General features: G+C 40.7%; 1 protein-coding gene and 1 long non-coding RNA gene across 2 annotated transcripts in view; both read left to right on the top strand.

The window, feature by feature from the left end:
• Window positions 1-27,619, top strand: part of LOC141996592 (transcription initiation factor TFIID subunit 4-like) — a 187,394-nt gene that overhangs the window by 54,133 nt on the left and 105,642 nt on the right. Inside the window, exons 11-12 of the mRNA XM_074968744.1 lie at window positions 14,443-14,573; window positions 16,711-16,836. Of these exons, the coding sequence (XP_074824845.1) occupies window positions 14,443-14,573; window positions 16,711-16,836 (257 nt within the window). The remainder of the gene's footprint in view (window positions 1-14,442; window positions 14,574-16,710; window positions 16,837-27,619) is intronic.
• On the top strand, window positions 3,912-8,314 carry LOC141996596 (uncharacterized). Its single transcript, XR_012641573.1, has 3 exons — window positions 3,912-4,015; window positions 4,691-4,821; window positions 8,197-8,314. It is a non-coding gene; the product is annotated as an uncharacterized LOC141996596 (long non-coding RNA).

Here is a 27,619-nt window from a genome sequence, read left to right as displayed (position 1 = left end):
ATCTTTGGCTAGTAATTATTGCTATTTGTTCATCTATGAAGGCAAGGATTTTGATGATTCAACCTCTGTCTTGATTCAAAATCTAGAATGAATGTTTCTGCACCAGGCAATGTATTCTGTTGCGACTCTACCCAGAATCATAAAGTTTAAAACCTGATTCTTCTGCGTGGCAGCACAACACAGTGGCGTGCACAACACAATGGCGCACACAACACTCTGCCTCTTCTTTTTTGACAGGCTACAGTTTCTCTTGTGCCTGCTTGTGCTGTATGTTTTTACTTGACAGACCCTTATGCTTGTTCCGTTAGCACACCTGGGTAGTGTTTCCTTGATGAGTCGAGAAAAATTTATTAGCCCCATGCCATGGCTGCAGTTACCCAATAAATAATAGTGATAGTTACTAGTTTTCATTTCGGAGAGAAAACAGAAAAATAAAGTTGGATAATTTGTGCTTGTTTTTTTGTTTTTGTTTTTTTAAATTTTGAGTTGTTCTTTGACTAGTTTTTGGTGGATAGGGACTATCTCTTAGCTTTACTAGCTTTTAAACAGTAGCTGTTACATGGACATTCTTTGAATTGAGTTTCCATTGTGCAGTAAACTGGCAGGACCACAATACATAATGTGTCACAGCTCCAAAGTGGATAATTGTAAGAGTGAGTTTACTCTTTTTGCGCAGTAGCAGTTCTGGTAAAAGTAGAATCACCGTGATTCATCTTATGTATAATTGCTGCTTGATTGTGAGGGCAGATAAAAATTAGGCTACAGTTTATTTTATATTGCATTTAAATGAAGGTAAGAGGACACAAATAAAGGGTGAAACAAAAGAAGAATTTGTTTATATACATTGACAACTAAAACTGAGACAAAAGGGAAAAGCTACAAGAAGAGAAGGAAGCAAAAAACATCCACGATCACTGTTAACACACAGGAACAAAATAAGAACTGCATACACTGTAGGAACCATGAAAGGTAAATGAGAAGTTATACAAAATATATGACTTGACCATAACAATGGCTAAACAACAGAGGCATTAACCTTACTCTTTGCACAACTTTAGTGGGCCTTCAAGAAAACTTGAAGGATTGTAAAAGCTGTACATGAGGGGAAAAGCCTGGTGAGGCAACTAGTCCATTTTCTTGCCAATGCAGGATCGTTCTCAGTTGTTCATTTTGTAGTGTATCATCTGGCCTAATTATAAATATTGTTAGTAATTGGTTCCTATCCCTATTGTTTTTTGGGGGAACCTATTCTGCAATGTAACACATCCCATTTTCTGTGGAAATTCTGATAGTCATCCTAAATTTTCCTTTTCTTAATATTAGCCCATTAAATGGGACAATGGGGTAAAAATATTTTCTCACACACCTTCTTTCTTGAAAAACTGTTTAGGAGAATGTCACCTGTACTTGGTCTCTGTAGAAATGATGAGCCCTATAACTTTATTTGGCCTTCAAAAAGCCCTTTTTTGGGGTTCCAGGTCACCAAAATGCAATCTCCTGGTAATCTTAGGATTTGTAAGAAAATACGAATTCCCACAGCTCAGTCTTGACTCCACCTGACTTCCTTTTCTATTTACAACCCAACCAAAGAACACCACAGTCTATATCTTGCTCTTAGTTTGACTACTCCAAAATGTCATAGGTTAGACTGACATGGCCATGAAATAACTCAGTTACAGCAAGAATAATGAAACATAAGCCTGAAATATTGTTCTTTGGCTTATGCTATTCCTTGCTCTCTCTCTTTCTCTCTCGGTATAGGGCAGTTGGCTAACCAGAACCATTCAAAGTGTGAAGTACTTAAAAACATATGTATATATTTTGTTATAGGAAGTGAGGGAAGTAAAATCTACTATCAGCCATATCTAACTGAGAGTAACTATCCACCTTATTTCAATATTTATTAAAGAATCATGATAGCTTTGTTTTCATCCCCCATTCATTCAAAGTTATTGTTAATTTTGAGTTATGAAATTAATTTTTCTTAAAGATTTGTCTGGTGATCAGTGATCAAGTATTTATACCTCCTTGTTTTATGCAAAGAAAACTCTTACTTGACAAGACACAATGTGCCTAATTTTCCCTATTAATATGAGTATTGTAGCACCTTGCTTATTCTAAATAAATCTCTTGGCAGGGAAATATAGCCTTCAAGAAATCTGAAAATGCATCTCTTTAATGTGTCCAGGTTCTAATGGCCAAGATAGTAGGAGGCCAGAGGTTATTCTTAAACATAGTATCTGCAGAGTAGCTCTGTGTGATACTTTGAAACCATTGTTTGTCAATGTTAAAAATTGCAAGGATTAGGTTCAACATAATTTAGATATACCCTGTTCTTACTCTTCTTGTATGATATCTCTAAGTTCTGTCTGCCAGAATATTGACTGTTCTTCTGTCTAAATGAGTATTCTTCATAAACACATCCTTGGTTCTTGTGCCTACTGCATGAATGCATGATACAACACACAGAAAGAAAAATCTGAGAACTAAAAGCTTTTCTAGGACTCTACATTCTAGAGGTACACAGTAATGGCATCACAGAGTAAAACAGCTCTGTGTGTGTGTGTGTGTGCGCGCGCACGTGCTTTTGTGTGTGTTTTTTAAATAATCGGAATGCTCTAGAGGGCATTTGATATTGTGTTAGAACTGCCTAGAAAATCTGATTGGCCTTGTTCCATGAAGAGCGTTCCAATAGGTTTTAGAGCCTTCTGTCTAATTTTCTCTGAGCATTTGTTATTAGTTTAATAAATAATAAATATAGGCATTCTGTCATCACTATTTTGTCTGCCTGTTTATCAACAGTGACATTTGTGTTTGAATAAGATGGTACTTGTACTACTGATGATGCTCTTTTAGATATGGAACAGTGGTAACGTAAAAGTATACTTATGTCTGTGTTTGGTTTACTGTTAATGGCTTTTATATCTGGTTAGATTATAGCTGTTGTTCTCATATTTTAAGCCATGTGATTGCCCATGAAATAACTGTGTATTACTTTTTCCTTCTGCTTTCCTCTGTCACATTGAAAAGATTTTGTTGTTTTCACCATTGGACTTTAACTTTTTATTCTTGAACTGATTTGCCTTCAAACAGAAATGTTCCTTTCCATATCAGTTTATCTACCAGCATCTTTCTGTCATGACCCTCCCCTCCCCCGCATATCTGTGGAAATTACCCTTGACTGTTTTGGAGGTAGTTTTAATATTTGCATAATGTACCTAGGAAATGTTAGTCCTCCTCAAGCGTAGCCTTGTGGAGTCATGTATTGTTCTAACAACATGGGCAGTCCTGATCCCATCAGTGAAATTCCCTGATCCCAGCTGCCTCTTTTAACAAGAGGTTTTGTATTAGGTATCGTATCGTTTAATTTGAAAGATTGTTTGCATGCCAAGTCTGGGAACCTTTTCCAGCTCCCATAAAGGATCCTTAATGTCATTTGTAGAGACATGACACAGACTGTGTGGTGGATGTATATATGAATTTAGCGTTTGAAATGTCTGTAATTTCATATCACTGTTAGGGAATGCACAGATCTGTCAGTGGAAGTAAAAGGGTAATTATCTCATTGAATTAATTTGCTAAAAATTTCAGATTAGAAATTTTGCAGTAGTTCTACATATTTAACGTGCATGCCCGGATCTTCAAAGCTAGTGTGTTGAGAGAGGACAAGAAAATGTGTTTATTGTGCCTGTTGTATAGAGACTACTTTTTTATTTTATTTATTTATTTTTTTTTTGCATCTGATAACGTCAAACATTTTAGGGCAACCAAATTTTGTTAAATGGTGACCTTTAACTATTTCCTTGAAAAAAGAAAAAAATGTTCTGATCTTATTTAGCAATGCTGCTGATAATAAGCATAATTAGTAGGCATTTCAACAAACTGTTAAATTGTATTGTTCTATTTTCTTTAATAGATCCACGATTAGACTTCCTGTTCTACAAGATGTCCCAGCATGCCTGGGACTGGTAACATCAGTACCACTAGAGAGCCTGGAGTTTGCCTTTCTATAAAAGTAAGACAGCTTTTGTTCAATATTTTTTGTGTATTTCTAAGGTTTTGTTTTTATTGTTCTTCTGTGCAACAACACAGCATAGCTTCTCTTATGCTTTCAGCAGTGCTACTTGCACACTGTATGGCTAACTTACATACCAGTATTGATGTTCTTCCACCAAAACGTAGTCCCTCAAAATAAGCTGAAATTTAGATTTGTTCAGAACATCAGTATTTATAAATAAAATGCAGCTGCAGCTGTCATAATTACTATTTTTGGTGGGATTTTATTGTAATAGAACTGAGAACATGGTCATACTACTTAGTCCCCAAAACACGTAGAGAATTAAAGTACTGTCTTCAGCATAGTACCATGCTTTTGTTTTATGAATCCCATGTAATGGTCTTCCTTAAAGATCCTGCTATCTCTGGAGGATGGTTCTAGCCTTCATGGCTTTCCACAACACCACCTGCTGCCTCAAAATAAGGGTTTGCCTGTGAATGGCTTGAAGTTATTGATATTTGCAAAGGAGGGTTGAGCTGGAGCAGTATTTCCCAAAGATGCATCCTGGTGGTACTCTCCACCTCATGTATAGCTTGTCAGTATAAAGATAGGATGTAAAATAAGAACAATAAAAAGAAAACCTCAGAGAACCATTCAATATTGCAATAAAGCTGACTTGCATTATCCCCATAGGCAGACTCCATGCTCTAGTGGTGGTACTAACGTCACCAACTCTCAAAACATGCTGGGACATCTTTGTAGAGGGGGAAGTCATTGGTCAATGAGCAGCAACATCAAGGATCTTTAAAGGAAAAAAGGGAAAGGTAATACAGTTTCTAAAATGTGTTAGACTAACTAACGTTGCAATGTTTTTCCAGAAAACACTGTAATTCGTCTTAAAGGCTTCTCCACAGTCTTTCTCTCTCCCTCTCAGTATTGAATCATCTGACTTGAGGTTTTCATGCTGCACTCATGGGAATGTAAAAATATGGTTTGTTTTAAAATACCGTTACACTTCTTAGACCACTACATATCGTGCTTCTACTGCTTTCAGAAACCAGATTAAACTGGGGTTCATTGACAAATTTTTCAGTTGTCATAATGAACAGTTTTTTGGCTTGCCAAGTTTTTCTCCAATATTAGACATGCACAATGGATGGGTGTAGTTTTAGAAGTTAGCATCATTGTCCCAGGTAGGCTGCGCCTTTCAAGATCATTTTGTAGTCCTCCCAGAGCACCCGTTTCAAATGACAGGTCTGTGCCTCCACTGCTCTTTGGGTTGGGATCCTGTAATGCAACCACCGTCTGACTGGGTCTCTGGGATATTCTATGTTGCCACTCTTGGTACTTTCTAGGCTTAACGGGTTAGCCCCTGGAAGGGTTTCCCTTTGCGAGCCTTTGATAGTATACAGTGACGCATGCAGTTTCTTCAAAACAAAGTATGATTTTTGTGCCAAAAGGTGCACAGCAATCAGAAATTGATGTAAAATGAGGCCTGTGTACATACCTATGCTTGGCATTCCCTTCAAGCCCCTAGGTAGACATGACTTAGACTTGCTGTCCCCCATTCTCTAGGGAACCAAGTTACAGCCTACTTTCTGCAGAGCCCGACTTTTGATCAATCTGGGTGACTTCTGCATCTGTGTCAGCACTCGCTGACGCTCCCTGGTCACCTGTCTCAATTCACTCAATCTCCCTGCCCTTCCTTTTTTAGGCTCAGGGTCCTATAATGGTTTAGTATCCTACTTTGAGCCCAGGATTAACCTTGGAAGAGTAAACCATTCTAACCTGGATGGAGCCAGTAGTGGATATTCCACAATTAACAGTTTTCCCATTGTTTCCTCAAGGATTCTTTTATATGTTATTGTTTTGATTTTCCTGCTTGTCCCTCTAATAGCCTCTTTTATCTAACTCCATAGCAAGTGAGCCATCATAAACAACACAGGAATCTTTTCTCTTTGGTGACATCTGCATGAAATTACTTAACAGAAATCTTAATAAAAAGATTTATTAAAAAAGAGAAAATGAATTTAAGAGAACTATTTGTTTAGCACATCTAGATTTACACTTCTCTTTAAACTACTTGAGACAAGGATTTATCCGTTTAGTTACAGAGGAGGGAAAAAAGCAAACTCTTCTGTAACCCATCTGGTCAGACTGGCAGCCTCTTTTGCTGTCCAGATACCACGTCTTTTTTTGTCCCCCATAGACATGCTTATTAGATCCCTGCATCTCAATCATCTTACTTGTCTAGATAAGCCTCCCAAGTTCCTTGCAATGTTGTTGTAGCCACGTTGGTCCCAGGATGTGAGTGAGGCAAGGTAGATGAGGTAATATCTTTCATTGGACCAACTTCTGTTGGTGGAATTGACAAGCTTTCGAGCTTCACAGAGCTTTTCCTCTGGTCTGGAGATGGTAACCAGAGTATCTGAGCTAATTACAAGGTGGTGGGACAGATTAAGAACCCCTTGTGTTAACAATCTGTTCTTTCCCTAATTCATGCGATAGTCCCTGCTCTCCAAAACAGTTTTCTCTACTGATCTATGAACACAATAGTGTTTGGGAACTGGCTGTATTCTGTAGGAGATGGACCATTGAGCTTAATATAATACAGCCATACAATACATTCTGGGCTTTCTCTCTTTCTAATACTATAAAGTCTAAGGGAGAGCAAGAGGAAGATTGAGGGATGTGGAAGAGGGAATTCTATGAAAGAAGGAATTAAACGTTGAAGGACTACTAATACATTTTGAATGGTTAGCACTGCGGTGGTGCTGGCAGAGTGCTCTCTGCAGTTGTTCCTGACCTTTGTATAGGGCTCAAATAGAGGAAGGGTAATTGTGCTCTTTCCTAGACTACCTATGCTAGGTCCAGACAGAGCCTAGTCCTAAATGCATTTTGATGTTCTAAATTGTTTTTAACTTGTTCTTTTAAGATTGTCTGTTTGTAACTTAAATATGCAAAAACACTACAGATTTTCAGTAGTTTATCACATCAGTAACCAAGGTCAGACCTGATGTTTTGAAAATAAAAACAATTTTTCTCTTGCATCTCAGTCCTGTCAATCCTCTTAAAGTATAAATCATTAAAATAGCTTTTGATTCTTTAAAACCTTATCTGCAAAGATTAATATAGCATCTCTTTTCAACGTTTTTAAATAGTAGAAAATATAAGTTTTTTGAAGCTTTCAGCTTGTAGTTTTGTCAACAAAATAGTTACAGTTGAATCATAACAAAACTGTTAGACCTTATGACTTCCAGTATAACTAAGCAGACAGTGGTAAACTTTAAAATTCTCATTACTCATGACCTGAAATTTGTCAGTAAAAATTCTGAGGCACTTACATTTGTAAAAACAGTACATCTCAGGTTTTAGTGACTTATATGCCAGTATCAGGATAATACTGCTGTATGTTGATTCTGAGGTTGTTGAGGCCTATCATACATAATTAACATTAATATAAACTCTTTTATATAAAAAGTGTGAGGTTATTTTTCTTTTACAAGATCTATTCTAATTTTTATACTTGCTGTGCATGTGTTGCTACATCTTACAGTTTTGAGTGAATGTTGGTTGAACCATAGTTTGATCTTAACACATTTGAATATATAACCAGGTTGTTTTACCCAGTGGTGCAAGTAGAAATCATTGCTTGCCGGTACACTGCACTCATGAGAGGACACAAAGGGGAGGCCCGTGTGACCTCCCCATGTCACCCCGCACATGACTCCTCCCTGCCCCCAGCCTGGGACCCGCATGCTCTTCCCGTCACCTCCCCATGATCCACATCCATCGTTACCTGGGGGGGGGGAAAGGAGAGGGGGCTCTGTTCTCCTCCCGCTGCGCTGGAGACTTCTGCTGTACAGACCCCAGGCAGAAGGACTTGAGGCACAGCTGCGTGAAAGAGCTGGGGGAGGGCTCCTCCTGTGTCTTTCCGGTACACCGTACCAGCTACAAATATCTTACTGTTACTGTGTACCGGAATGTACCACCGTACTTACACCACTGGTTTTACCTCATTATACGGAATATATACCTGCTAAAATCTTCTCACTCTTTTGTATATGAGTGTGACACCCCTTGGAGTTGAGTGTTTGCATTTATTGGCTGCTCTGAGAGCAAGGAGAATCTGTTTCTTGCTACATGAAATAACACTTTTGAGGCAGTTGGTCACCAGTTATTTAATGCCTCATGTACAGATCTGGTGCAGTGGAGGTTTGGCTAAGAAGACATGGATGAGGAACGTGATTTTGACTATCACTAAACCTTGTAAGAAAAATATGAGAAACTCAAATCCAAGTGGGATATCTGCCAAGGTTGTAACTTGGAGCATTACTTTGCTCCAGCTCAGTCTCCACTGATATCCTTGGTGATGCTCTTCCACTCTACGTCTTCACAGCAGGTCTAGAGAAATTGCAGGATTGTTAACTGGTAAGGTTATTGTAAAGACCTAGAAATATGTTAGCTTTTAAGTACACCATATATTTTAGCAAATGTAAAAACAAAGCAGCTTGTAATGAAATACTTGTTTAAATTACAGATCAATCTTTTAAAGTTGTTAGAATTTTTAATTGTGTGTATTTTGCATCCACCCACTACCATATGTGCAGTCTTTTGGTCACAAAGCTGCAAGCTGTATGTAAGAAGTTCCAAAATATTAGGGCTACCAGTATTTAGGCAAAGTCACTCTGTTCCTAAACTTTTTTTAATCTGTATGGCTGGATATTCCACTTCTGAATAAAAGAAAAGAATAGCTTTTTCAACAAAAAGAAGAGAAAATCCATTGGTAAACAAAAGAGTTAACCCTTTTTCTAATATTAGTTCCCTCTCTCTTTGCACACATCCAGTTTAAGATGTGAGTACTTTTTAATATTTACATTGCAGTAGTGACAAGGTGCCACAGTCAAGGTTAGTCTCTAAACATATGCAGAAGTATGGTCAGAGTCCAAAAGAGCTTACAGTCTAAGAAGAATAAGACATATATGAAGGATGGTGCAGGAGAGAGATACATCTAATCAAATACATGCAATGTTTACACATATATATATATACAGGTTTCAGAGTAGCAGCCGTGTTAGTCTGTATTCGCAAAAACAAAAGGAGTACTTGTGGCATCTTAGAGACTAATAAATTTATTTGAGCATAAGCTCACGAAAGCTTATGCTCATATAAATTAGTTAGTCTCTAAGGTGCCACAAGTACTTGTTTTCTTTTTACATATATATACATTTGCATTTTCAAAAAATTATTAATAAAATGAGTCAGTTACCTCTATCTGCCCCTCATCATAGCCTTTACTTGGTTGATTTCTTTAGAGCATTACAGCAGAAGTGAATCTTGAGAAGGGATTGGCAGGAGATGTATGCATGACTTTATATAAAGTTCATAATGACCAGGTTATTCTTTGCCTAGTGTGTGTAAAATTGTACAATTTATTGAGAAGTATATTTGCAATCACACAGTTCTTCCATTTTTATTCAAGGAGCCAGAGTGTTTATGTAGCCTCCCAGCACTGGTATACTCACTGCTTTTGGTTTATAATCCCAACAGGACTTCAACCATCCTGCCCCATTTCATGTTTCTTTGCTAAAAGGACCTAGAGGGGGAAGAGAGATTTTGTGACATCACAGTGGTTAAGTGATGACAAGTTCAGTTGTAATTATTTTTAAATGACCTTTTTTCTGGTCTTTTTCTTGCTCTTTGTTTGGTGCTATTAAATTCAGTTTATGGAAAGCCTGTGCTGCATTTCTGTTTTTTTCTTATAATGAAAAACTTAACCAAGAGCTATATGGGTAGAAAAAAGTGCCTAATTTTTTATTTTGCTAGAATGAAAATGTTCAAAATTGGGAAATGCCATTGTGATCAGAGCAAGATAGTCATATTTCTGGAATTAGAGCCCTGGAAAATGGGAACTGTGGTTTTACTAATCTGAAATTCAAGGACATATTATTGCTATAACATTGTTTCTCAGAAAAAAACCAACCAACCAAACAAAAAAAAAACCCCTAGGTTGTCTAACAGAATTTTTTTGTCTTGGAATCCTTCTACTAGATCCTTTTAGTTGTGACTAGGTTTATTTTTTTATTGACTGACAGTTTTAGATACGTTTGCATAAACGTATATGCTTAATAAGGGTTTGATCTGTTGAATCTTCCTCACCCAAATAGTTACATACATGGGTACACCCATTGACTTCAAGGACAAAGGTCAAGTCTACACTACCAGTTACATCGGCAAAACGTATGTCTCTCTGGGGAGTGAAAAAAAACACCCTGAGCAACATAAGTTTTGCCAGTATAAGAGGTAGTGTTCACAGCACTACGTCGGCAGGAGAGCTTCTTCTGCCGACTTAGCTACCGCCGCTCATTGGGGATGGTTTAATTATGTTGACAGGAGAGCTCTCTCCCATTGGCATAGAGCAGCTACATAAGAAATATTACAGTGGCACAGCTGCATTGGTACAGCTATGCTCCTGCAAGGTCTCTAATGTTGACATAGCCTTTATTTGCATGAGTAAGGGTTGCATCAACAGAATCAAATGGCCCAATTCTGCCTTCAGTTACATGTACAGCTCTCAGTAATTTTAGTTCCACATGTAGATCAGAGAACAAATGAAGGGCCAAGAGAATTTTTTTAAATTTAGTGTCGCAGCTAAGATGAATTAAAAAACATACAAACATATTGCTAACTTCCCTATGGTTATGCCTACAGTGTGAAACCATTGTCAGCCTAAGCTAACCTTGAGAGGACTTCAGAGTGTCTTTAAAAAAAAATTAGTATCAGAAATGTGTTGACATAGTGAATTCAGCTCTGGGAAATGTGAGAATGATGTACTGTAGTGATGTAATAAAATACAGATTTAAAGAGACACTGCAGTACAAAAACTTGAAGAAAAGATGGGGAAAGAAAAGGCTGCAGGAAACAATCTTTTTCATATGGCTTAGTATAAATTCAGTTACAATAGCCGTATCTAGGAACAGAATTCATAAACAGTTTTCACTTTGGGCTCTATTACTTCAGCATTTTCGATATATGAATAATTTTGTGTAGCAGAGAATGCTGTATAGTGGTGCATATGGAAAAAATGCCAAACCACTTTGTTAGAAGATGGTTGTTGTAAGTCTTATATCATGACAGTTTTGTTTGAAATATGCATTTTTAATCAACCGACTTTCTATTGTGCTATAGCCTAAAGAAAGAAATCACTGCAGTGCCCCCTGCTGGTGAATGGCAGCTCACTGTTTCAGTAATGTCAGTGATTGACTGAACCAAACCCATTGCTGACATAAAGCCAAGGGTGATGCTGAAGACTGCCAGTTCATTTTAAATCACATCATTAAAATAACAGAAGTATATATCAATTTAAAACTACTGTTCACTGATTCTTCTTCATTTTTTAGACATGTGATGGTTTACTGCTGTTGAGTTTGGCTGAAAAAATATGAACACTTCACAAAAAAATGTTTGTTTTTAAACTTCTCCTGTTTTTATTCGCTTGTCCCCTCCTTTTTAAATGAAAATTATCTTTCTAATTAGCAATTCAGGAAATGCTTTCAGGGTGTGAACTTTTCCATGTAACATCTTGTATTTAAGCACACGTTCATACTCTCAATTTAAAAAAAAAGTTGTTCAGTTTAATGATGATACAAATACTAGGACTGTGTATAAACCTCATGTAATCTTTAGAGCTTTGTATGTTAATAGTGGGGCAAAGCCACCAATCCATGCACAGAATGCCCATTGATTTCCCTAAGAATCTTTTTCCTGATTCTACAAAGGGAGTTCCATTGAGAAGAATAGGATGTAAGATCCCAGTCCTACGAACTCTTACCCATTGGGACTAATTGTCCATAAATGTTTGCAGGATCAGAACTTAGGCTTGCAATGTGTGTCTAGAAATGCATTTCCAGCATTTTTAATTATTTTAATAAATTGACGAATTCTTAAGTGCCATAAATGTTGCTGCTTTTATTGGTTAAGAAAAATTTAATTCCTCTGTACATCTGCAAATTTAGGAGATTTCATCTATAATCTGTTTTGCCTTTGCTTTCTCAAGACAAAATTTCCTTAATGCATGATTATTAATTATATTTAATCTATAAAATTAAAGTGAAGAAGGTATGAAGTTCAGGTACACTTTTAAATTCAATAATGACACTATCTGCGTTACTAAAGATAAAGCTTATCCCTACTTTCACTATCAGTCCCCCTATTTTCCTAAGCTCCTGGGCCGGGAAAGGGATTTGTCAAGACATGCAAGCACCACAGATTGACAAGAACCAAACAGAACTTTTTTTATGGGTCTAGCAACCACTCAGCCAAAGGCTAGCAGTGGATTTTTAGGAACTTGACTGTAAAATATTTGCTCTTAGTATAATCTTGGCATAAAACGGCAAATGCTAAAATAACTTCAAAACATTAGTTAGTTTACAATTATAGTTTTTAGATAATCCAATTGCAGTTGAAGTTTCGTGGTCTCATATTGGACAAATACATTGTAAGGAATTTTTTTACAGGTAGCATGTGTAGTAAATATGCAGTTATAATACATAATGTGCATTGGGCCATATTTTGATCACATTTACACTGAAATTAATCCAAATGGACTCAATTGAAACTAAAGAAGTTACTTCTTATTTATCCAGCAGAACTGAGAGTTGAATTTGGCCCAGTGTGTGTGTATTATAGAAAGTTACTCAGATAAACTGCACTGAGCTTCTTAAATACTTTCCAGCCTTTTAAAAGAAAAACCATTTAAAACTTTCATTTACATAATAAACAAGCATTTAAAAATGCAATCACAAATCTTTTCAAGAGATCACAAATGTGTGAAGAAAGATGATGAATAACCTTCAAGGATTGCGTTATTTAACAAAATGAAACACATGTTTAAAAATTGTGATTAAATGTCACTGTTATAGTACAAAAGGCAAATAGATTTAAAACAGTGGCACAGATCTTTCTCTTGGGTGCCAGAGGCACAATTATGAACTTGTAATCAGGCAGATTTTTAAAGAACATGTCAGCCTCAACGCTGAATTTCCTAACTTCTGTTGGTTCATCTTAACAATGGTTAAGCAGAACTTTTTTTTCATGTCATTGCATGTCTGAAATAGCCATTAAGGTTCAGTCATTTAAAACAGAACCTGCTATATCTTTCTGTAGGACCCAGTCCTGCAAAGAAATGCAGTTCATCTGAGAAGAGCTCCTCTAGTGCAGGTCAAAGGATACAACTCTAAAAATCCCCTGCAGCTTCTGATTGCAGTGTTGTTGCGGGGTTCATGAGGAGGAACTGTTTGGGCCCAGCTGGCCTATGGTGTCTGCCTGTCAGAGTGGTCTGTTACTCACTAATTCCCTCAGGCTGAAGAAACAGGGTTGATAGTAGAAATGCTGATACAATTTACAGATTGCTTGCACAAAAATAGTGCAATATTTTTGAAAGCACTGAATCCATTAGGAGCTTAAGTTCCAAGACTCCTAAGTCACTTAGGTACCTATGAAAATGATATGCTTACAGCCTGATTGTTATTTACCCTAGTCCCACATCACACTGCTCTTGTCCTGTAAAGCAGCCTTAATATGTGTATTAATATAATTTACTCCCAATTTAAGCCCCTTTACATTGCTAGAGTGGTGTAAAATGCATGAGTGTAAATACACTCGTAGGATTTTTTAATACTAAGCTCCATATGTTCACATTTTTGTATAACTCTGATTACGTTTATAGACTAAGCATAATTAACCATCCATTACATGCAACTTTTGACTTGAAAGAGAAAAAGCAAAAAAGATTATTGATATCTTCAGAATTTACTCTTAACCAATTTTTTTATTAGCAAAAAATGTTTTAAACCAAACTTTCTTTCAAATGGTCACCTAATAAGTTGATGAATAACTGAAAGTGAAATATATATGCAGCGGTGTTATAGCCGTGTTGGTCACAGGATATTAGAGAGACAAAGTGGGTGAGGTAATATCTTTTATTGGACCCACTTCTATCGGTGACACAGACTGTTCTGAAGAAGAGCGCTGTGTATCTCGAAAGCTTGGCTCTCTCACCAACAGAAGTGGGTCCAATAAAAGATATTGCCTCACCCAGCTTGTGTCTCTCGTGAAACATATGTATATCTAGCCATTTATTATGCGTGTCTAATGCTATCCCAATAAGGTTTTCCCCAAAAATGTTCCTTTCCTTATAGTCTGTTGCAGCATATTCTGTATTTTCTTCTCAGGAATATTGTACCTTATTTTTTCACTACCTTAAGACTGTATACATTCCATTCCCCTCTGTACTGTGACTAGTAATCCTTCCAGGGAACTTTACTAAAGAGGGACATTTTTGAGATATTTCAAGTACTGTGTTTGTAATTGCTGTTGTGTCATGGTGCTGAGAAATGTTAGGGGGTGTTTTTAGGAGGCTAATTTCATTTTTTTTTCTGCTTCAGCTAAAAAATTAGGAATGACAGATGTGCCCGCTGAGGTAGTTACCTTTATTTCCCATGCAACACAAAACCGATTGAGAACAGTGATAGAAAAAGTAACAATGGTAACACAGCACCGAATGGAATTGCACAAAGTAAGTATGTAGAGATGTGGTACTGAATGCTATTCAATGATATGGTTTGAGGTATTTCAGTAATAAATCCATTCTTTCCTTTCTGAGCAGACTATAGGTGGAATATCTGCACTGTTTGTGGCATGGTTTGGTCAGAATTTATCCAGGCTTAGTTAATGAGAGTTGGTAGGCGCCTTTCTCTATGATAGAACTTGTCCATGGAATGTTGCCTTTAAATCACTATTGTCTGATTATTTCAATTAACAATACTAAAATCTCTTGTGGGACAGCAGTTAAACTGTTCCTAACAGTGGGTCGTGGTTGAAATTGCTGTTTCTCAGTGCCTCTTATCTCTGAACCATGGTAACCACATCTTGGATTGAAATTGCTTTCCTTATGTGTAAACCTTCTTTTAAAAGAGCTTATAATTCTGCTTACTTCTTGGCTGTGAGAAAAATTAGTACGTACTGTTACAAATGGAATTAGCTGAAAGGAACATTGGTCCAAGCGCCGAATACGTCAGAGACTACAAAGATGAGATCTTGCATATTGGCCTGAAACTGAAATGAAAAATGATAATTTTAAATCAGCGTTAACTGTTTTGTAATGCATATCTAGTGTATTTTCATTAATAATGGAGGGAAATGCCACATATTTTTCTTAGACCAGCAGCCTGAAAATTCAGAGGTTCAACACTTTGAATAATCAATGACATTTTCTTTGAAGTTAAAATTGTCCTTTGAGCCTATTGCTGGTGATTGTAATTTTACAGAAAAGTGACATAATTTGGGTATCTGACACTATGGGAGCGCTGGTAAGAGATTGCAAGCTAGTTTCTGATCACTGGTAATAAATAGAAAATCTTTAACAAACAAATCAAGTTTTTATTCCTTAACCTTAAATACTAAAGATATTTTTATCCCTGTTAAACTAGTATCAAAGCAAGATGAAGAGGTCATGATTACAGGGCAAGTGGCAATTTGGACCCCTCTTAGTTCCTTTTAGGTGGACCCTTCAGGTGACTGGCTTGTCTTCCTTCACCTCCAAGATTCAACCCCACGGTCCAGTCACACTTAAACTGGCTCTCGGGGAAACAGAAGGGCTGCGTCCCAACTATGTAAACGCGACAGGTCCAATTGTACTTAACTAGCATCTGCAAGACATCTTCTTTTCAGGAGTCTGTGACCAGTGGCTGATTAAAGTGATTAAAAATAAACATATTGTTTATTCATCCAAAGGTAGGTACGTAGCAGCCCAGACACCCTGCCACATCCTCTGTGTGAGTCTCTCAGAGACTCATCTCCAGCCACTGCTGCTCAGTTATCCCCAACTTTTTCTCTTCCCTTGGCCAGGAACATTAGTATCCCCTTTGATCCCAGGTTTGGGCCCAGGAAGAATAAACCTTGCTAGCGTAGGCAAGAGGGTATTCCTCAATTAATAGCTTCCCAATAATTTCGTTCTCTGACGGTGCCTTATGTATGCCATTATTTTGTTTCCTATTTGTTTCCTCCCATCAAATTCCTATACTTTAACTCCATGCAGTAAAGCAGGATAGTACCAAGCAGATAAACAGAGGTGCATTGTGATGTTGATAAAAAACAATAGATAACTCCCTCATTCTCCATAAAAATGTCTGACATGCTCCCATGCAGCCAGTGTCATAAATAATTATTTGTTGAGTGCTGATGTTGTGTTCATAGTTTTTTTGCCTTACTTTCGTCCATTTTATTTTTAGTATAGATCTGTTTTAACTTGTGTTTTAAGCTGTAAATGTTTTTTGAAATTCTATATCTTTTGACAATTTCTATAACTGTATTCCAGTTAACTATAAATATAGGACCTGCAGTTTATATCTAGGTTTAATTGTCTTCTGAATTATTAAATTAAATGCCACAGTTTTTCAGTGAGTTAATTTATTGTTTTGATTTATTTAAGTGTGCGGTACCTCTGACATTGATTAATCAGTCCATATATTTTGTATTTTAAAATGTTATGTTAATTAAATAATTTTATCAATTACTTGTGTAGCTACAATATAACAAATAAGTCTTTTGGCTTCATTTTCTTATTGTAATAAATTGGTTCACCATGTACATCTTGTTTGTTAACACTTAGGGATTTATAGCTTTATTAAGATGACTTGTTTCTTATTTCCCAGGACGATGAATGGTATGAACAGGCTACAGATGTTCGATCACAGCTGAAGTTTTTTGAACAGTTGGAGCGTTTAGAAAAGCAAAGAAAAGATGAACAAGAGAGGGAAATTTTGTTAAAGGCAGCCAAGGTACCTGTTTTATTTCCTTTTTAAAAAACAAATAGTAGCATTTATGTATCAAAAGGTAGTATAACAAAAAAAAGTATATATACATTGGCCAAGTTCGTCAAGGCTGATGTAGGAGAGGTTGAATAAGTGACTTCTAGATGTACCCAGTGTTAGCAGAGCACATTGGGGGCCAGGGGAAGGAGATTCACAGCTGCCTCCAACCTTGCCCTGGACTGTATTTACACCGGGGAGAGGCAAAGCTGTAACTTTTACACCAGACTTTCAGGGTAACTGCCAGTGTGACCCTCTTCACAAAGCCCCAGTGCGTAATCAAGCTCAGCTGCTCTGACCATTCTCCTTTTGGTGACATCCCTTCCCAGTACTCTGACCCATGTAACTCTCCCCCCTCCCCCCCCCCCAGTGCACATGCAGTAGCTTTTCACCAGTGCACGTTAGTCCACATGCTCAGGTTGGATCCCCAATTACCTTTGCCACCATTTGTGCTGTCGTAAGCCCGATGTAATACATTCTGCTGGAAAATTTTCCCCAATGGGGATAAATTGACTGATCTGTACTGAAACTTGAGACCAGCTCTAATACTACTAGTATTATATAAAGACATTTTCCATTTAAACAACTTTTCATATTGAGTTTTGTAAGCTGATGGTAAAAGTACATTGTATGTCGTTCACATAAACAAGTTATGTTCAAGCAGGTATCCAGTTTAAAATTAAAAAAAAAGGAAGCTCAGGTGATTAATCCACTCTCAATGCACTGGGTTATCTTCATTTATTGTAGTTACTGTAATCTGTAAAATCACTCCTGCCCTGATCTGGAGCAGTGCCAAGCGCTGCAACTCCCATTGACGTCCATGGGAGTTGTGGGTATTCAACTTTTCCCAAGCTCAAGCTTCTATTGTAATGAGGCCTCTGGGTCTAGATGACTATGGATAAGATTTTCCAAGGAGTGTAAGGGAATGAGGTGCCCAACTCCCACTGAATTTCAACAGGTGCCTAACTCCATTATGTCCTTTTAAAATCCCATCTTACATTTGCAGTACTTAAACACAGTGCAGTGAGCCAGTGGTGGATTTTTACTTTTAATTCTCAATTTTCAAGATATTTTGTTTTATTAATTGGCTAAACTCTGCTTGTTTACATCAATGTAGTTCTGAAGTAATACCACATGGGCATAGAATCTGTCCCAACATATCTAGAAATGTTGGTGCAGTAATTTCTTAATACCTGCATTTGTCTGATTTGAATTCTGATCATTATGTCACAGTTCTTCTTGGATTCAGATGGGGGAGGGATGCAACACCATAATCTGTGTCCCTAGCCTCTATTTGCCAGAAGCTGGTAGTGGATGACAGAGGATGGATCACTTGATGCTTGCCTGTTCTGTTCATTTCCCGCTGAAGCACCTGGCATTAGCCACTGTCAGAAGACAGGATACTGGGCTAGATGGACCACTGATTTGACCCAGTATGGCCATTCTTATGTTCTTATATTCACAGACACATAACTGCAGCTTTTTAAAGTTTATCTTGAAGCCTGGTACCTGTATTTTATGAGCCTCTCTGTAATATATACTATAAAGATTGCTGATTTTTATACACTCAGCATAAGATACTTCAAAGTTATTTCTAGGGAACAGCCCTGCATCGGACTGGATATGAGGATATACTAGATGACACTAGAGATTGCCAAGGCGCCGATCACCATCGCCTCAGATCTCCCAGGCATTTGTCCCATCCAGTACAGTACCATTCCTGGTCGCGGCACCAGTCACTGGTGGTCCGGTACCGTTCTTCGGGCTGGCAGCGGCCCTCACCTTCCCCGTACCAGTCTCCGACAAGGGTCAGTCGACAGACTCAGGCTTCGACAGCCCCACCCTGGTCACCAGAAGGGCAGTGGTCCAGGTTGGAGGGCCAGTTCAGCCCTTCCCCCATAAAGGGCAAATAGTCTCCTATCCGGGAACCTGCGAAGGCGCCTTCAGCACCAGTATGGGGACAAGGACAATGGCCCACCCAATGGCAATACTGGGACCCATGGGGGGTGCCTGTTATGCCAGCACCATACTCCCACCACTCCTCCCAGGCTCCATCGGACAAGCTGCCCCCGGCGCATGGAGATGAGGCGGTGGCAGGGCCCTCGCAAACCAATAGCCCCCCTCCCCGATGACTTCAGTGAGCACCAAGCCCTACTCAAGAGGGTGACTGCCAACCTGAAGTTGGAGGTCCAGGAGCTAGCTGAGGAGTCTGACCACCTCTTCAATGTCATCCCTTCCTCCGCCCCAGCCCAGGCGACATTGCCCATGCCCCCAGGGGTCTTGAAAATTGCCAAGTCTCTATGGCAGACCCCATTTTCCATTCTGCCCACATCCAAGAAAGCGGAAAAGAAGTACTGTGTCTCCGCAACGGGATTTGAATACCTGCACATGCCCCCTCCCACGGGGTCCCTGGTCGTGTCTGCTGTCAACAAGAGGGCCAGCGAGTGGCACCCCCAGGAATAAAGATGCCAAGAAGTTAGACTTGTTTGGCAGAAAGATTTATTCAACAGCCAGCCTCCAGTTTAGGGTATCTAACCATCAGGCCCTACTCAGCAGATACAATTTCAATTTCTGTGGGACTCCATCAGCAAGTTCAAGGAGAGTCTCCCACAGGATTGGACTCAGGAGTTGGCCACCTTGGTGGAGGAGGTCAAGGCTGTGGCCCCAGGTGCCCTCCAGATGGCCTAGGATGCCACAGATGCGGCGTCCAGGGTGGTCTCCTCTGCAATAGACATGAGGCGCAGTTCCTGGTTACAGACCTCTGGGCTGTCCAGGAGATGCAAACTACTCTCCAGGACTTCCCTTTCGAGGGAATGGGGCTATTCTCAGAGATAACTGATGCAAGGCTCCATGACCTTAAAGACTTCCGGGCCACCCTCCGCTCTTTAGGCCTGCATACTCCTCAGCAGGCTAGAAAGCTGTTCTGCCTCCCACCTCCTCCGCCGTCATGGTTTGGGGTGCCTCTTGGTCCGGCTCCTACAGAAAGGAAGACAGAGACAGGGGCCTTAAGTGACACCACCAGTCATCATCTTCTCCCCTGCCCAGCCTGGTCCTTCCAGGGACCAAGGCAGGCCAAAGCAATCATTTTGAGGGTGTGCCCGAGGACGATGCCCCAGTCAATGCACCGGATCCCTATCTTCCTTAACCGCCTCCGCCCTTTCCGGTCAGCCTGGTCCCATATCACCTGAACTGCTGGGTTCTCGACGTAGTTTTGTTGGGCTATAACCTGCAATTTATAGCCGACCAACCCTTCTACCCCCCTTCTCTGTCCTCCTTCAAGGACCCTTCTCACAAGCAACTCCTCGTTCATGAAGTCGAAAACCTCCTGAGAGTCCGCAGAACATGGAAGGAAGGAGGATTCTACTTCCGCTATTTTCTAGTTCCAAAGGCCAAAGGAGGCCTCAGATCTGTGTTGCCTCAACAAGTCTCTCAGAAAGTTGAAGTTTCGCATGGTCTCCCCAGTCATTCCATCCCTGGATCTGGGAGACTGGTACGTCGCCCTCGAGTTAAAGGATGCTGACTACCACTGGCATTTCCTCCGTTTCATGTTGGGCCAGCGCCATTTCCAGTTCACTGCGATGCCCTTTGGTCTGTCATCAGCCCCGAGAGTGTTCACAAAGTGTATAGCACCAGTGGCCGCTTATCTGTGACATTGGGGAGTCCATATCTACCCGTACCTCAGTGATTGATTGATAAGGGGCCAGTCCTCGGATCAGGTGCAAAGGCATCTCGATCTGGTCTGTTCCGCCTGTCACAACCTGGGCCTAATAATAATTGAGAAAAAGTCAACCCGGACTCCAGTGCAACACACACAATTTATCAGGGCGGTACTTGACTCCACTCGGGCTAGTGCCTTCCTCCCGGAGACTCGATTCCAAGCCATGGTGGACCTCATCTCGTCTCTGCATGCCCAACCTCTCACCACCGCTCACACATGCCCGAGACTGTTAGGTCACATGGAGGCATGCACGCACGTGGTCCGGCACGCATGACTCCACCTCAGACTCCTACAGGCATGGCTGGCATCAGTCTATGTCCCCAGCCAGCACAACATGGATCGGGTGGTCAGGATTCTGGACAGTGTACTGTCATCTCTTGCCTGGTGGCAAGATCCCACATTGGTGCTGGAAGGAGTCCCCTGTGCAGCCCCAGTCTCATCAGTGACTCTTGCGACGCTTCAGACCTGGGATTAGGAGCCCACCTGGGCAATCTCAGTATGCAAGGTCGTTGGTCCAGTCACTATCGGTCCCTGCACATCAACATCAGGGAACACAAGGCGGCTCGCCTAGCCTGCCAGGCCTTTCTGCCTCACATACAAGGCGTGGTGGTTCAGGTCCTGACAGGCAACATGGCCACAGTCTTCTATAAAACAGGCAGGGCGGAGTTAGGTCATCTGCCCTCTGCCAAGAAGCCCTCTGGCTCTGGGACTTCTGTCTGCAGCACAATGTCCATCTCATAGCTGCTCACCTCCCAGGGGCCAAGAACGCTTGGGTAGACTGCCTCAGCAGGACATTCTTGTCTTGCCACGAGTGGTCCCTTCACCCGGAGGTGGTCAGTTCTATCCCCCACAAGTGGGGAACTCCCCGGGTGGATCTATTCGCTTCCAGGCAGACCAGAAAATGCCATGTTTTCTGCTCGTTTCAGGGCATGGACAGAGGATCCCTATCAGATGCTCCCATGGTGGGGCCTCTGATGTACACCTTCCCTCCAGAGCCATTGCTGCCCAGCGTCCTCATGAAGATCAAGCAAGACAGGGTGAAGGTCATCCTCATAGTGCCAGTGTTGCCATACCAACACTGGTTCAGCACCCTGCTTGATCTCTTGGTGGTGACTCCGTTCCAGGTGCCACTCAGGGTGGACCTGTTGTCCCAGAACCATGGCAGGGGCTGCGTCTGGTGGTTTGGCTGCTGCGTGGCTAACCACACAGGAGCGGCAGTGCTCTACCGGGATCCAGTGAGTCTTGTTGGGAAGTAGAAAGCCCTCCATAAGAGCAACCCACCTCGCCAAATGGAAGCAGTTGACCTATTGGATGGCGGATAAAGGTGTCAGTCCTGAGCGAGCTTCGTCGCAACTCATTCTAGACTATCTCCTGCATCTCAAGCTCCAGGGCTTGTCGCTCTCATCGATCAAAGTCCATCTAGCGGCCATCTCAGCCTTCCACCCGCCGCTTGAGGGCAGGATATCACTGCCCCCTCTACTAGGGCGCAGGCCTCTTCAGCAGCCTTTCTGGCCCAAGTGTCTATCCAGGACATCTATAGGGTGGCCACCAGGTCATTGGTCCATATCTTTTCGTCCCACTACGCACTTACCCAGCAGGCTTGGGATGATGCTGGTTTCGGTAGAGCAGTACTGCAAGCCACTAAGCTGTTAACTCGCAGCCCACCACCATAAATACTGCTGGTGTGTCACCTAGAATGGAATCGACATAAGCAAGCACTCGAAGAAGAAAATACATTTACCTACCTTTTTGTAACTGTTGTTCTTCGAGATTTGTTGCTCAGGTCCATTCCATTACCTGCCCTCCTGCTCCTCCATTGGAGTTGCCGGCTTGCCGGCAAGAAGGAACTGAAAGGACGTAGGGCCGGCGATGCTTGATATACTGCTGCATGACTGTAGCACTCCAGAGGGCGCCACAGCGAGCCCTATGGATACTGCTAAGGCAAAAATCTCCGACAACTGTGCATGTGGGCGCACACATGCTCCTAGAATGGAATGGACATGAGCAACATACCTCAAAGAACAACAGTTACGAAAAGGTAGGTATCCGTTTTTTCTTTGAATTTGCTCTGCTACTATGGAATCCTTTAGTAAATTGCAGCATTGAGCCTCAAGTACATAGAGTATCTGATCATCCCATCCTAACTGTCAGTATTAGCAACATGGGTGTATGGTTTAACCAAGTAAGCTTTGCCTGTCTTACTTCTTTTTAGGTTTCTATGCATATTATCATGAGTTAAAATATCTTTGAGTACCACTTGTATGAAGAAACTGTAAAATCAAATGGTCAGGTTTAGCGGGAAACAAGTTAAAAATGTCTTTAAAAATTTTTTTCTATGTCATCTCAAACTATCTTCCTTTTGTGGCATGTTCTCCTTCTCAGGTAGGATTATGTTCTAGTATGTGTGTTCAGATAGATACACTTTTGAGGATCTCTTATTGTGTGGTTTATATTTGTGATAAGGAAGAATTTGTTCTGAACACCCATCTTTTACTTACTTTTATTATTTTCCTCTTTCTTTTCTTTGTCTCAAAGTCCTATGACTATTATAGCTGAGTCTTACTTTGTTTTATTTTATCACATACCTTTTCATTAGCTTTTCCTAGGGTATTACAGTGCACCGATTCATAGATTCATAGATATTTAGGTCAGAAGGGACCATTATGATCATCTAGTCTGCCCGCCTGCACAACGCAGGCCACAGAATTTCACCCACCACTCCTGCGAAAAACCTCTCACCTATGTCTGAGCTTTGAAGTCCTCAAATCGTGATTTAAAGACTTCAAGGAGCAGAGACTCCTCCAGCAAGTGACCTGTGCCCCATGCTACAGAGGAAGGCAAAAACCTCCAGGGCCTCTTCCAATCTGCCCTGGAGGAAAATTTCTTCCTGACCCCAATTATGACGATCAGCTAAACCCTGAGCATATGGGCAAGATTCACCAGCCAGATACTACAGAAAATTCTTTCCTGATCCTTCCATATTTGCAAGTGTCAGACTATGAGATCTTTCTCTCTTCTCTTGTTCCACAAATTTCACCCATTATAAATACTTCGCAAAATTATATGCTAAAATTATGCACATCTTAAATGTTTGTGTGGAAATAGACATATTACTTATCTTTTGTTCATTTTTTATTTCTTCTTCCTTTTTTAGGTTTCTGTTTCTGAATTCTTTTCTTCTCATCTTGCATTCCTTTCAACATTTTATCTGTTTGCAAACTATGCTCTTCTGAATTATTTTCTCTTTTCCGTGATGTTTGTTTTCCTTTCTAATCTTGTTGGATGTTGGGAGATCAAGGATCTCTTATCCATTACTTCCAGAACAAAACCATTTTGATTTATAAGAGTCTGATCTTACAAAATACCTAGTACTTTTAAATCCCGCTGAAACAAAGATCTAGAAAATACACAGAAATGCAACAATTTGAATTCTGATGATTATAGAAGGATTGAAGAATGGATTTGTAACTAAAAGAGTGAACAATCTTGTGTGAGACTACAAGAAACCAACTGCATGAAAATGATGAATTCATAGAGCTGCTCCTAACCCAGCAGGAGATGGTGTACAACAGATATTATAAATATTACAGTTATTAGATATTATAGGTGAAGTATAATAGAAAAATATGAAAGCATAAGGGTACAAACAGATTATCCATTAAAGGAGTGTCATGTGGTCTGTACACCAAAGGGTTATCACAGAATCTGCCTTCCTGCTCAGTCAGAGCTGATTGGCAACCCTACAGCAGCGGTGAAAGTAAAAGAGCTATAAGGCGGGAGGGTAGGGCAGCTTCCAGAGAGAGCAGAGGGACTGAGATGCTCCTGCCAACAAACTGAGAAGCTGCCTGAGAAACCAACACTCCACAGAAAGAGAAACAGAACAAGAGGCTAGAAGCAGTTCAGGGAATAACAAGGAACTTGAGAAGGGTTAACTCTGGCTGCTCTGAACAGGGGCCCTGGACTGTGACCCATGTGGAGTGGGCTGGCCTGGGTTCCCCTACTGCTTCCACAAACTAAGAAGGGAATAGTCAATGACTATGAGTGAGTGGCCAGAGGAGAGACTCAGAGACCATTGGACTTTGAGTTCCTTATTTTTGGACTTTTCTGTTATACAGAGGCAATACCATCTTCGTACTCCTACTTGATATTCTCCAGTTTATCCATCCAAAGTTAATGTTCACCCCTCATTTGAGTCTCTGATTCCCAGGAGACATTCCCCCATCTTATATGTGTGACTTTCCTAGATAGCATGACCTTGCATTTGACACTATTAAAATGCATGCGGTTCAAAAGCGCCCACATTACCAAGCAGTCCAGGTTGGTCTGTATAACTGATCTGTCCTCATCGTTATTTTCCACTCCACCAATTTTTGTACCATCAGCAATGATTTTATATGTTCTTCCAGGTCCCTGATGAAGATACTGAATAGCATTGAGATGATTCCATTTGGGTTTTTGCCCAAAGTCTGCAGAATCTTGCAGTAATTTGGTTAGGAATTTTCCCCTAACATTACGTCACAAATTTCTAAGATTATATAACTCCAGTGATAGTCTGCTGTAAATTTTAATAGATATTTCAATATTTTAAGCTTCAAAATGCAAAATGTTCTCTGAATAAAGTTGTACAAATGTGCTTGTAGCCAATGATATTGGGAGAACTAATATCAAATCTGGACTGGGGCTTCCATTTCCCTGATTTCCATTACAAAGGTGACTCCTAAGTGTCCAGTGCTATAGTCCAGCAGTAGTTAAATGACAGAACCAATTGCCCATTCTTTGGGCTGGAGGTCATGTGCCATACTGTGACTGCTATTTCTTAGCAAGGACTTCATGAGACTCTTACTTGAATGGAAAGAGATCCCTCCCTGATTCTCCTCTTCTCTAAAATATCATATTTCTTGGTGGCACCCATGCTTAAAAATATTGTTCTGTCATTTCTTGGTGCTCAGTCCAGATAGACTGTATATAACTATATGTGACAGAAGAAATTGTGACGTTGAAAGGAAAAATTCCTATGGAAGTGAGGAAGGGAAAATCGTAAATCATCTACCATTCTGTTGGCAGGTTGGGTGTGGGAAGTGCCCAACTTGCAGAAAAATAGGTAGAGAGTAGAGTCTGTCTTGGAAGATTGAGGGTGAGTACAGTGGTTTATATTAAAAAGGGAGTTATTTGTCTTACCATATTATTGATCTTACTATACATTGTGATATATTTCTATTCTTACAATATAATATGATGATAATCTCATATAGCATCAGATAAATGATTACTTTTTAATGTAAACCTCTCTGTGTACATCTGTCTGTATTTTTTAAGTTATGGTAGTTGACTCCAGTTGATCTTTTCTTTTTTAAATTGCCTTGCTCTGTAACATTCATATGTAAATGATCCTAAATAACTTGAGGGACTGGGGGGTTCAGGGGATTGGTAAAGGAGTTATGAACCTTTCTCCCCATGTCACTTCCAGTTCAGTTCATATGTGACCAGTTTCATAGTGATTGAAAGTTATTACTATCTGATAGCCTGTGTGCAAAGAGTTGGTGACTCCCATCCAGCTCTTATTGACTTTCATAGTGTTATCATATATTCCTATAATAAAACTTCTACCGCATTTAGCAATGTAGTTTGAGGTCCTATCAGAGAGGCTGATGATAAAAATTAACATTAACAATGAACTAGACGAATGGTTTTCAACCTGTGGTTGATGGACACCCAGGGATACACAGACTATGTCTAAGATTTCCGAAGGGGTCTGCATCTCCATTCAAAATTTTTTAGGGGTCTGCAAATGAAAAAGGTTTGAAAACAGTTGAACTAGACAAACTTTTGAAAATCCCACAGTGACTGGTTGTTGGATTGGATGACTTCCTGGGACTTTTCTGACTTAAGCTTCCACGGTTGTATGAATCTTCGGTTGGTTGGTCTTTCCAAGAATGGTACAGACAGTGCCGCATTTGTTCTATGACTTGAGCTGTCAGTTAGATACATTAAACAGACACTCTTGTTACCAGGCCAGCTGAGCTGGATTTTAGCTACTGACCAAAATATGTAACTGTCTGATGACTGTTAGTGGTCTACTCTTTGACATCCGTGTCAGCAGGAGGCCAATGACTGAACTGGCTCTTGGAAACTGAACTACCTATGCTAAAGGCTACGTTTTAGTTACAGGTACTTTTAGTAAAAGTCATGGACAGCTCATGGGCAGTAAACAAAAATTCACGGCCCATGACCTATCCATGACTTTTATTATATACCCCTAACTAAAACTTGGTCCAGGGGGGCTGTGGGTGCTCTGGGGGTGCCACAGGTGCTGGGGAGCGGGTGGGTGGCAGCAGGGCGTGGCCCGGGATCCCCACTAGTGCTAGGGGGGAAGGTTGGTGGGGCTTGCAGGATCCCTACCTGGCATCACATGTCCCTGCAGCTCCTAGCGGGAGGGGTGGCCAGGGGGGCTCTGCACACTGCTCCTGCCACAAGCACCAGCTCTGCAGCTCACATTGGCTGGGAACTGTGCCAATGGAAGCTTCAGGGGTGGTGCCTGTGGGTCCGGGCAGTGTGCGAAGCCCCCTGGCCTCTCCATCTAGAAGCTGCAGGGACATGCTGGTGGGAGCTGGGGAGCCCCCACCCGCCCAGGTAAGTGCCGCCCTGAATCCCCTGCCCCAGCCCTGAGCCCCCTCCTACGCACCTAAACTGCTGCTGCTGGCCCAGGGCCTGCCCTCCTGGGCCAGCACTGGCTGCTGCAGAAGTCATGGAGAGTCACGGAATCCGTGACCTCCATGACAGACACACAGCCTTCCCTATGCACCCTAAGAGGTGGTCTGTCCAGGTCAGGGTTAGGCAGTCTAAGTAGGGCCCTGTCAAATTCACGGCCATGAAAAACACATCACGGACTGTGAAATCTGGTCTTCCACTGTGAAATCTGGTCTTTTGTGTGCTTTTACCCTATAGTATACAGATTTTATGAGGGAGACCAGGGTTTCTCAAATTGGGGGTCCTGACCCAAAAGGGAGTTGCGGGGGAGGGGGTCACAAGATTATT

The sequence above is a fragment of the Natator depressus genome, chromosome 12 (genome assembly GCF_965152275.1).
Source record: "Natator depressus isolate rNatDep1 chromosome 12, rNatDep2.hap1, whole genome shotgun sequence".
In the NCBI taxonomy this organism is placed as follows: domain Eukaryota; kingdom Metazoa; phylum Chordata; order Testudines; family Cheloniidae; genus Natator; species Natator depressus.
The sequence above is the reverse complement of the archived record's forward strand: the minus strand, read 5'-3'. Positions and strand labels throughout refer to the sequence as shown.